This window comes from Scleropages formosus, chromosome 25, assembly GCF_900964775.1.
Source record: "Scleropages formosus chromosome 25, fSclFor1.1, whole genome shotgun sequence".
Lineage (NCBI taxonomy): Eukaryota > Metazoa > Chordata > Actinopteri > Osteoglossiformes > Osteoglossidae > Scleropages > Scleropages formosus.
This window is the reverse complement of record NC_041830.1, coordinates 10,710,416-10,721,103: the sequence shown is the minus strand read 5'-3', so window position 1 is coordinate 10,721,103 and position 10,688 is coordinate 10,710,416. Positions and strand designations below refer to the sequence as shown.

Here is a 10,688-nt window from a genome sequence, read left to right as displayed (position 1 = left end):
AACTATGTAATCTGGGTTCGTCATACTCGAGTTCAGCTTGGTGTATTTTGAATCATTTTGTCTTAATTTAAAACCAAGGACAGCCCTGACCTACAGGGGGCGCACCAGTTAACGTGCGGGACCGGGGATGGTTTTCCCAGCACAGCTCAGTATTTCCCCTCATCCTGTGACCATCTCTGTCTACAGGCAAAAGCTAAAGCTTGATTTTATTCATCGAATTCATCACCGGCTATTTACCCTCCAGATTGGCCAAATTTCAAGTTGAGCAAAGTCTCAGCAGAACAGACAGCAAACAAAGCAAGAGCATCATAATAAACACACTGCGCTTTTATTAAAAGGTGAAAAACTCGAGAATCTTAAGAAAGGGACATCAGTGTAACCTTTACAGCTGGGCAACAGTGTAAAGGAGAAATGTTTATTGACTTAATATTAACCAGAAAAAAGTATTTTTGTAATTAAAAAACCTGAGTTTCCCAGCATTCACTCTCCCCTCGCTATAAATCAAGACATTTTGCTGGCGCTTCATTGCGACGGTTTGTCATTGAAGAATGACCCCATACATGTCACGCGTGTTCCTCACGTGTTCTCATCACGGCAACGCGCCACAAGCATCATCTGCTTGAAGCCCGCATGAGTTCGGTGAGTTTTTTTCAAAATCAAAAGTCAATATCTAATGAAAAGTGGGGGGAAAAAAAACCAAATGAAAAACGCTATTTACAGAACAATGTACAGCTTTGAATAAATTAACTTCCATTTGAATAACTGGGAGTGGATATAACTTATTTACATTATTCTAAATGCATAAATAATTAAAATACAGTTATGCGTCAGATTAGATGCTATGGGAACCAGTTTTCAAGATGAAACATTTTGTTCTCCTTTCCTTTTTCCTTCAGCTTTAGTTCCGTCACCACAAATGCGGTCGAGGTGTCGAACCGCCCTTTTTAGCTCCGCCTCCTTTGGACGAATTCATCTCCCATGCGTGCAAATTCAGTGCTTTAAGACACGTTCCGTTTTTTTTAAAAAAATTATTCGCAGAGCGTACCACCTCTGTGTCGGATTTCCCCATCCAGTTTGGCTGTAAGAAGCACGACCAGAGCTCGACCGCTGCATTTTCATGTACGCGGTGGCCAGAAAGAGTCTCCTTGGATCATTATGCGAACGACGGTTCTGGTGGTGTGACCCTTAGTGACCGTGCGGGATCGGAACCAGGCTTCCTACCAGATGCTCTGGTCTCCGAGGCTGGAGGTCCAAGCCTGTGCTGCGCTGTACGGAACCGGGTCCCGATGACCGTGACGTGCTGAGCTGGACCGAACACTTGACCCCTGGTCACTCCGGTGAGGTCCTTGCAGGGGAGGAGTCCCTCAGAGAGTCCAGTCCACAGACCAGTCTCTGGATACTGTGGAGCTCATTAGTCGAGTCCCTTAACAAGGCTTTGGACCGGTGGGCGGCACCTGGCCCTGCGAACTGGCTGTGGTGTTCTGGCGCCGGCGTGGGGCTCGGGTCGCGGCTGCTGGGCGTGCAGAGGTCCCATCCAGGGTTCAGTCCCGTGACCGACCCAGGCAGCTGGTAGGGGCTGAAGCGAAGCCGGGACCGGGTCGCGCCCAGAAATGGGCTCCGTGACATGGAGGTACCAGCCAGACTTCCAGGCAGGACGGAGGCGGCGGCGGCGGCGGCCATGTAGGTGTAGGGGTTCGGCAACATGGCCCCGAAAGCAGGAAGCGGGATGCCCTGTTTTGGGGACACACAGCAATACACTCATCACACACTCGTCGCGGCAACGTCTCGACGGCTACACTCGAAATCTGAAACTGGCAAGACGACCACAAACGCGACAAACCAGAGTGTTTCCTTTCTACATGAAACGGTGCACCGGCTCCCCCGTTTCTTGATTTATGTTTTTCCAGTCGTGGAATTGTGAAGATGCAAAGATTTTCAAGTTCGTTTCTTAATTTTCTGTAGCGTTTTCTTCACTTATTTTTGAATAATTCTGTCTGGACTGGAGTGAATGTTACCTGGTTACCCACCACACTAATTGGAGTTAAGAGCCCCCAAAGAAAATAGGAGTGGGGGGGGGGCACCTAAATTCAACTCACTTCCACAGTGTTTACAACTTGTTTCTGCTGCTCCCGAGTGTCAGTCATCAATAACAAGAAGAGGAACGTTGCACTTTTACAGGATGAATCCGCAAACAATCAGCACTGAGTAGGAGCTTGTGGAGAAAATGTTTTTCATTCATTCATTTTGATGCTGCTGAAACAAAAACGTTTTAAAAAGTCTTATTGGGCTTTTTTATTATATTCATATTTCAGATTTTTACAGAACCTAACGATAGAATTAATTGAGGGACGACAGTGTTTTTAAGCTTTTGTTGGTTGTGACGTAGGGGTAGAAGTGACCGGAGTTGCGAACAAAACGAGTTACAAACCGACTCCCAGTCCCAAGTGTGTTTGTAAGCTGAGGAGCCACAAGGAGATCCCAGCTGTCGTGGCAAACGGGACGTTCCTCAGAAAAACATGCAGCGCTGCACACGAACACAATCAGGCCGCTCCCACAGCAGGGCTTGGTGCAAAACGAGATGAGAAATGTAAAAAGGTGCTTTGAAACGAAATGTATCGTAATACATCCCGCGATGCGCCTTCTTCTGACAAATGTGGTATAAGTGTGCAAATGAGGGGAACCTCCACCGCGTGTGTCAGTTCAACCGCATCGCCGGGTGTTTACCTGGGAGGTGAGCATGTGCTGCGACAGGTGGAGGGGGAAGGGGCAGGATCCACCTGCGGTTTGACCAGCCAGCCCGCTGTTCTCCAGGCCCGTTGCCCCGGAAACGGATGCCAACAAGTGCCCCATGCCCATGCTGGAGAGGGCCCCGGGATTCACGGCGAACTGCCCCGGGTGGAGAAGCAGCGGCTGCCCTGCAGCCAGGGGGCTGTAGAAGGGTTGCCCGTGCAGTCCAGGGAGAGCGAGAGCCTGCAGGTGGGCGGCGCTGAAGTGGGACGGGCTTTCCGTGCGCAGCCCCCGGGGGGGAGACTCCTCCCCGCCGTTTCCACCCGAGGTCCTAGACTCCGCCTCTTTCCTGTTGCGGCTCTCGGCTCTGCCTCTGTCCCGGGCGCCGACCCTGAACGCCGGGTTGCTGTCCTTCTCGGGGTCCTCCTTCTTCTCCGGGCCGGGGTGGGCGGGGGAGGGGGCTCGTGGGCAAGGGTTCTGCAGTGCGGTCGAGGGGACCTCCGGCTGCTCCGGCTCCTGGTCGCTGTCTGCACTCGTTTTCCCGTCTGTTCGACAGATACATCCACAAGATGTGTGTGTGCGCCTGTGTTTGTGAAGAGCTTTACACGCAGGTGGTGGTGCTTGAAGGGGGAATGGATGTCACAAGAGTCAAGTTTTACTAGAGTAAAGGAAAACCGTGAGCCGCTTTTAACACACTGAAACAAACACAGGCGGCAAGGACAATCTGCTCTCGATCCCTACAGTCTAATGCAGATTCAAGCTGCCCCACACCGGGTCACGTGACCGCCAAGCCGCTGGGGGGGGTGGGGCAGTCCGACTCCATTAACCGCGCTGTTGCTGTTTGGGGTTCGACCGCTAGGGGGCGCAGCGCGGCGGACTCCTGCTACCCTCTGGCACCAGTTTCGTGCGCTGGCGCTGAAACGCGCAAACTTGGATCGAGGATCAAGAGGGGGTCATGTGGAAAGGTTTATAACAATATAAAAATTCCCCCCTCCCTCGTTTTCCATGTTGTTTGAGTCGCTTTTATAGCTTTTTTTTTTGTTTATTTTCGTTCTTTTACGAGCAAGTAAAGCCTTTTCTTCTTTGAATCTTTCATGATTATTATTTCTCCAAGAATTTTTTCATAATATTTCCCTAATACAGAACCATTCAAACACTCCCAATAGCGCCACCTCTCACTAAGGTGTGTAAAAAGGGTGTGCCACGTGTGTTTCGATATTGTTTAAGGGTGTGCAAGAGTGTGTAAGGGTGTGCGAAGCACCAGTACCTCTTCCTGCGCGGCTGACCTCCCGCGGACTCCTCACCACCCGGGGGGGTGACTCCCCCCCAGTGATGGGGTCACAGGAAGACGAGTCCGAGTCCCCGACGTCCCGCTCCGCCTTGCACTGGTCCTCGAATCCGCGCAGCGCGGGAAGGGTTAATTGCTTCCTATGGTATTGCACACAAAATAATAATAATAATAATAATTTACTAGTTTAATATCTGCAAAAATATTTAATCTGATTTGTTCAAGATCAACCAGTAACTCCAAAAATAAATGATATATCGAATATATATCACGTATAGAATAAGTAGAATAAATATATAAAGACATATAACACTGTATGTTTCCTGTGTAAAGGATGATGATGATGATGATGATGATGATGTGCCCTACCTTTTCTCTCTTCTTCCGTTCCCAGTGTCTCGGAAGCCTTTCGCGAAAGGGTTGTGGTCGATCTTCAGCTGAGTGATCTGAGACAGAAAGACAGACAGAAGACAGATTATCGTTTTAATGAGTAACTACGGGTCCCTCTCGCGACAAACACACCTGTGCGTGAAGTTCTCCGTGGATCTGGTCTCCACGGAGTCACTCCAGCGCGTCCTGCCGCAAGCTGACTGTCAGTAATTCATCCAGTATCGACTGGCGTTTGCAGGGCGGAGCCCGGTGGTGCGGAGCCTATCCTGGAGACAGGGGGACCCTCCTCGGGCCGCCGCTCCATTACACACTAATTATAATGACCAGTGTTTTTTATTATACGTTTCACTGCTATGTTAGTATTCTTTCTTTTTTGTGTTCAGCTTCGTGCATATTTCTGTATTGAATTATGTGTTCGCTTCCATGTTCATGTACTATTTATTACAGATTTTATACTATAAATGTACTAACATAAATCATGTTAACATTCGCCGTGGAAGTGGGTGTGAAAGCAGAGTAAATCCACCAGTGAAGGGTTTAACAAATGGACCCTCGCACCCCACGGTGTCTTATTGACAATTGACTGATTCCTCGGTTACTTTTTAAACACACACACACACACAACAGTAGACAATTATATCGATCTCACATGTAAAGCTGTATCAATAATCGGACTGACACAAATCAGAGAAATGACGATCGCTGGGCGCACAGTGGGGACAATTAATTAATGACACTTTACATGCTATTATTACCACAACTGACAATAAATAAATAACATTTACTATTACTACCATCACTACTAATAATAATTGTTATTATTATATTATATATAACAGATACAACTACGACTACTACTAATAATTAGTAATAGTAATAAAAGTTGATGTATGGATGAAAGTAGGTATCTATCTAGCAGTGTAAGTCACCTTGGTGAATAAGGTGTGTGGACTGGTAACACTACATAGAGTTCATGGGAAGTTGCTTTGGAGAAAAGAGTCTGTTAAATAAATAAATGTAGTTACATACACACACACACACACACACACACACACATTGTCTGAACCGCCAACACAGGGCCCAAGGCTGGAGGGGGAGGGGGACACACCCAGGACGGGACGCCAGTCCGTCGCAAGGCACCCCCAGCGGGACTCGAACCCCAGACCCAGTGGAGAGCAGAACCCGCTGAAACCGGCTGCGCCACCACGCCCCCCACAAATGTCATGTAATAAATTATTATTATTACTATTATTATTAGTATTACAACAACAATATGGATTTTCTGTTACGAAGACAATTATCAATTCTCCGCAGTAGTGTATTTCACCCCGATTTTACCTTGTCGTTCTGGTAGGCCGTGACGGCTGTGAACGCGGTCTCCGGGAACACGTAGGTCCTGAAGGTGCTGTAGGGCAGTTTGAGGATGTCGTTGGCCCGGACGATGTGGAACCGCGGCTGGTACTTGTGCATGGAGTTCAGAATCGTCTGAAAAAATTAAAAACATAAGAAGAAGAACATTAAATAAAATAATAATCGTCATCGTCATAATTATCGTCATCATCAAAGAGACGCCGCGATCGGTTACAGTATCGCCACACATGATAAAGATGAAAGTTTTAAAGAGACGGAACTGGACCGAACTGCTACATTTCGGATGAAAAACGGTGTTCGGACAGAGACCCGAGAAAAGTGCGAAGGGTTTTACAGAAAACCACTGGTTCCCGGTACAATAACAATATCATCATGTTCTGTAACAATGATAATGAGAAACGTTTTCTATCAAACCCGTTTTTTTTTTTTTTTTTTAAAAAAAAAAAAATATTTCAAACTTTAAGATGAGATACTTTGTCATTGTGCAAATGGGACTGAGTTCAGCATTAAACTCCTGCTATTATTCACTGTTCCCCTTTGAGGCTGAACGACTGGGAAAACGAGTAATTTCGCGGTACAGGAGATCAAAACCCGAAAACGAGGTAAAGATGTGAATTTCCGTGTAAAATCCCGAGCACGGTGGTGTCATACGGAACAAGACAATTTGTACGAGTTACGAAGCGCTACAAGAAAACTGTCAAATTCCATTTTAACAACCGGAATTAATTAAAAAAGTCGAAATCGCCCGCTTATTCACATTAATAATATTTCCAATTTTAATTTTATGGTTGCAGTATAAATGATGAAATAAGGGATTTATAAAGACATGATTCCGCAGATAGTGATACCCCCTGGGCTACTTTAAATATGGTACAAACATGATCATGTAAACACAGTATATCCGCGTTTTGACACCTTTGAAAAGCAAAGTTTATAATCCATTATTAAATATAATTAATCATAATGAGGTACTCATGATGAGGACATTTGTAAAGCTGCATTTTGAAACACAATGAAACTTTTGGGGGGGACAGTGGCTGTAAGGAGTAGAGCGGAGAGCGGAATTAATACCCCGTTTGAGAATATTAAAAATATATATAATGTATATATATATTTAATAAAGTGAACTAAAATGAACATTCAGGCGTTTAATGAATTAAATAGAGAAAGTGACAGCTGCGCTCATGTGATCATCGCGACCAGCATCCTTTAAAGAGGATCATCATCGTCATCTTCACTGCATTTTCTTACACTTGGAACATTACATATATATTTTCCACATTTATATATTTCCTGTATTTCGTTTACACTCATCGGACTGTCGCCCCATTGTTCAGCCTGGGAACTTGGTGTTTAACAGGGATTCACGTGTTGAAAAGCAGTGGGGCCCTTCAGCTGAGGCCTTATTAAATTGGCAACTGAACTATTAATAGAGTCTAAAGAATTAAAACTGTATCTCTGACCAGGAATGTCTCCCCTGTGTGCTTTGAAATATATTCGTGAATCAAAGGTGTGTGACAGGTGAGTGGATGTGTGTCCCCAAATATGTGCGTAAATGAACAGACAATTGTATTTATTCTCCGTGTTTTTTTGGAAATGAAGACAATGAAAGCATTTCATCCCTAAAACAGCTACATTTCACCCTAACCCTAAAATAGCGCCTGTCGTCCATCCTAACCCTAACCCCTAACCCCAAAACAACCGCTCGAATGTGTCCTGCTCCATCTCCTTCACTCCATCCACACCCCCTGGTCCTGAACTGCCCCTCAGTGTGGGGTGGTTTCTAAACCACACATCCCTCTATTTTTAAACATTTTTTTTTTTAAACGCAGCGGCACTGAAAAAAATATAAAACCGCCTGGGAAACTATGAACTTCATCTCATTTTCCGTTTCTCAGATGTGAATATCGCAGATAAATTCGACTAAAATTTCCTTAGTCTCACAAAAGAGGTTTCAGAAGAAATGCTAAATTAACATCCCACTAATGGTAATAATTTTATTGCGTATTTTAAAATTTGATATATATCTGCGCGCCAGATATATGGGCCAGTGCGACGTCGTCTTCTGTCGCACATCTCCGTGGCTACGAACGGGTCTGTTTGCTCTTATTTGTGCAGTTTTTCCCACGCTGTAGCTGTCGTGGAATATGAACATATGACTGTTGGCAACACTCACAAATCCATGCTTGTCTGAGATGTTGTTGGTCAGCTTGAGCTTGTGGAAGGTCACGGGTTTGGCCATCCACTGCTCGCCCGTGGCCGGGCTGTCCGGGTGGATGTACATCCTCTTGGGCATCTCGGGGTCGGCCTTCCCCGCCACCATCCAGCGCGAGTTGTGGAACTTGTACCTGCAGTCGTCGGCCGACACGATGTCCATGAGCAGGATGTACCTGGCCTTCTTGTCCAGACCCTCCACTCGCACCTTGAACGGCGGAAACATCCTCCTGGAGCCAGAGAAGAGGAGCGCAGATTTAGAGGCGAGAAGCGGAGTAATATTTAGGCGAAAGGAGCAAAACGGTAATGAAAATTATAATTATAAAAGGCAACTCATACATTTGGAACCTGTTGGCACGTCTAAAGTGTTGAGAAGTTTCCCACGAGCACAAAGAGAGAAAAAGCAAACTGAAAAAAGACATTGGGGGAATTTAAATTGTTCAAGAAATATCAATATCTTGCAGTTCAAAAAAAATACTTAACAGGCTGAGTTTGGTCTTTTTTGAGAATAATATTAACCACCGAAAGCTGAAAATTCACACAATGTTTTTTAAAATTTATAAAAATAAAAAATGTAAGAGATCAATATGAAATATAGACAATATTATTATTACCCCGTGTCCTGAAACGGCCCACAAGTTAAGAACACGTATTCTAGGCACACGCTGGGGACTGAATTGCTGGATGTTTCTCCCATTAAATATTTTTTCACCACTTGTCTCCGCGGCACAAACACCCCCTGTATATCTCCACACGTGCGAGAGCGTGAGCGTGTGTGCGTGTGTGTGTGAAACCCAGGCTAAGACTGGATGTGGAAGTGCTCTGTGTTTGCTTTTGTTCCTGTACTGAATGTCACCGCACTCTTTACCAAGTTAACCAATAAAACAGAGTGTGTCATCGAGATCCCGGGAGACACATCACTGTTTAAAAGTAAACAAAAACAACTGACCATGGTATCTCACTCTCAGTGTTACCCACAGGCACCCTGGAACCGCCGATTAACTGTCCAAGGAACACGAGGGTGTATAAATTTGTCTTTTTCCCAATAAAGCGTCCCCACCTGCCGGACTTGGTGATGACCATCTCGGTGCCGATCTTGTGGAACTGGTCCCACAGCTCCTTGGCCTCCAGGGTCACTCTGGGGTCGTCCTCTGCCGCTTCCTCAGGCTCCAAGCTCTTGAGGCTGTGGAGCTGAGCGGCGTGGGGGTGGTGGTGGGGGACGCCCAGAGCTCCGGAGAGAGCCGGCTCCATGGGGGGCTTGCCGAGGGCGCCGGGGGGCAGTGCCACAGCCGGAAAGAAGGAGGGCTGGGCGGCCGCCAGGAAGGCAGACATGGAGAAGTCGAGCGGCCGGTGGGCCTGGAACGTGTGGTACGCCATGGTGGACCCCGAGAAGACCGTGTCTCTCATCGGTGCGTCCGAGGCGGCGAGGTGGGGGATGGCGGAAAAGTCAAAATGAGGTGATGGCTGAAAATGTCAGAATGATCAAAATCTCCCTGTGAAGTGATCCTGCGCCGGTGGAGGAGCGTCCCCGCGGGGATGGAAGCCAAGAGAAAAAGCGGACCACAAGTAGAGCCAAAGAGGAGGGAGCTCCTCTAACACCGGTCAGAGTGGAAGCGAACGCCGGTGGGAGTCACGGTGCCCTGGGGTCCGGGGTGGAGGTGCAGTCGCAGCGCGGCACGCATCTCCTTGTCTCCGAGCGAGAGGAGAGGCCGTCCGGCGGGACGGAGCTGCTGGGTCTCCTGCTTCTCTGCTGAGCTCTGAGGGCTTCACGTGCTCCTCCTGCCTGGACTCCCCCCTATGGGCGAGACCTCCCCACCATCTGCACCAATAGCTGCCCCTCAGGGGTGGGCTCTGACAGCATAAGACAAGAGGGCGGTAGTGTGCGTGTGTGTGCGTGTGTGTGTGTGCGTGTGTGTGTGTGAAAGAGAGAGAGAGAGAGAGAGAGAGACAGAGACAGAGAGAGAGAGAGAGAAAGGGGGTGGAGCAAAGAGGTGTCAGAAGCAAGAAGACCTGTCAACACAATAAAACATTAACCAGGGAGTGAGATCAAAGAATTACAACCCAACAACAGCCTGAACGCACTGAGATACAGTGAACAACTTGAACAATGTGGACAACCATAGCATAGTAAAGAACCTGAACACAGTAAACACAATGAAGAAAGTACATGTGACAAACAAAAAAGTAAAGACAGTGAACACAGTAACTACAGTGAATACACAGTTTATACTGAGTACAGTACATACCATTGATATCAAGTACAGTACATTTATGCTATTTCTACTAAGTACAGGACAGTTTACATTGAGTTCAGTACAGTTTATACTGAGTACACTACAGTTTACACTGATTAGGGTACAGCTCAGACTCTTGATACTGAGTACAGTACAGCTTATATTATTACTACTGAGTGGAGTTTACAGTATCAATACTGAGTACAGTACAGTTTACACTGAGTACAGTACACACACATTTTCTGAACCGCTTGTCCCATATGGGGTCGTAGGGAACCGGAGCCTACCCGGCAACACAGGGCGTAGGGCCGGAGGGGGAAGGGACACACCCAGGACGGGACGCCAGTCCGTCACAAGGCACCCCAAGCAGGACTCGAACCCCAGAACCACTGGAGAGCAGGACCCGGTCCAACCCACTGCGCCACCGCGCCCCCCTTGAGTACAGTACAATTTATACTATTTAT

The 10,688-nt window shown here is 47.0% G+C and overlaps 1 protein-coding gene across 1 annotated transcript; it reads right to left on the bottom strand.

Annotated features, from left to right (window-relative positions):
• Nucleotides 1-328: 328 nt before the first annotated feature.
• On the bottom strand, nucleotides 329-9,771 carry LOC108921482 (T-box transcription factor TBX2b-like). Its single transcript, XM_029249487.1, has 7 exons — nucleotides 9,051-9,771; nucleotides 7,953-8,220; nucleotides 5,744-5,890; nucleotides 4,385-4,461; nucleotides 3,995-4,155; nucleotides 2,725-3,272; nucleotides 329-1,731 (listed from the first exon to the last, which is right to left on the bottom strand). Exons 1-7 carry the CDS (start codon nucleotides 9,395-9,397, stop codon nucleotides 1,330-1,332), a joined length of 1,950 nt encoding a protein of 649 aa, XP_029105320.1. The 5' UTR covers nucleotides 9,398-9,771; the 3' UTR covers nucleotides 329-1,329.
• Nucleotides 9,772-10,688: the final 917 nt, after the last annotated feature.

What these genes read in the sequence shown, in the direction of transcription:
- LOC108921482 (XM_029249487.1), bottom strand. Translation starts at nt 9,397, where the DNA reads ATGAGAGACACGGTCTTCTCGGGGTCCACCATGGCGTACCACACGTTC. An exon ending in GTCATCACCAAGTCCGGCAG is followed by an intron (nt 8,221 to 9,050) that starts GTGGGGACGCTT and finishes CTCTGGCTCCAG; the next exon opens with GAGGATGTTTCCGCCGTTCA. An exon ending in CGGCCTACCAGAACGACAAG is followed by an intron (nt 4,462 to 5,743) that starts GTAAAATCGGGG and finishes TTTCTGTCTCAG; the next exon opens with ATCACTCAGCTGAAGATCGA.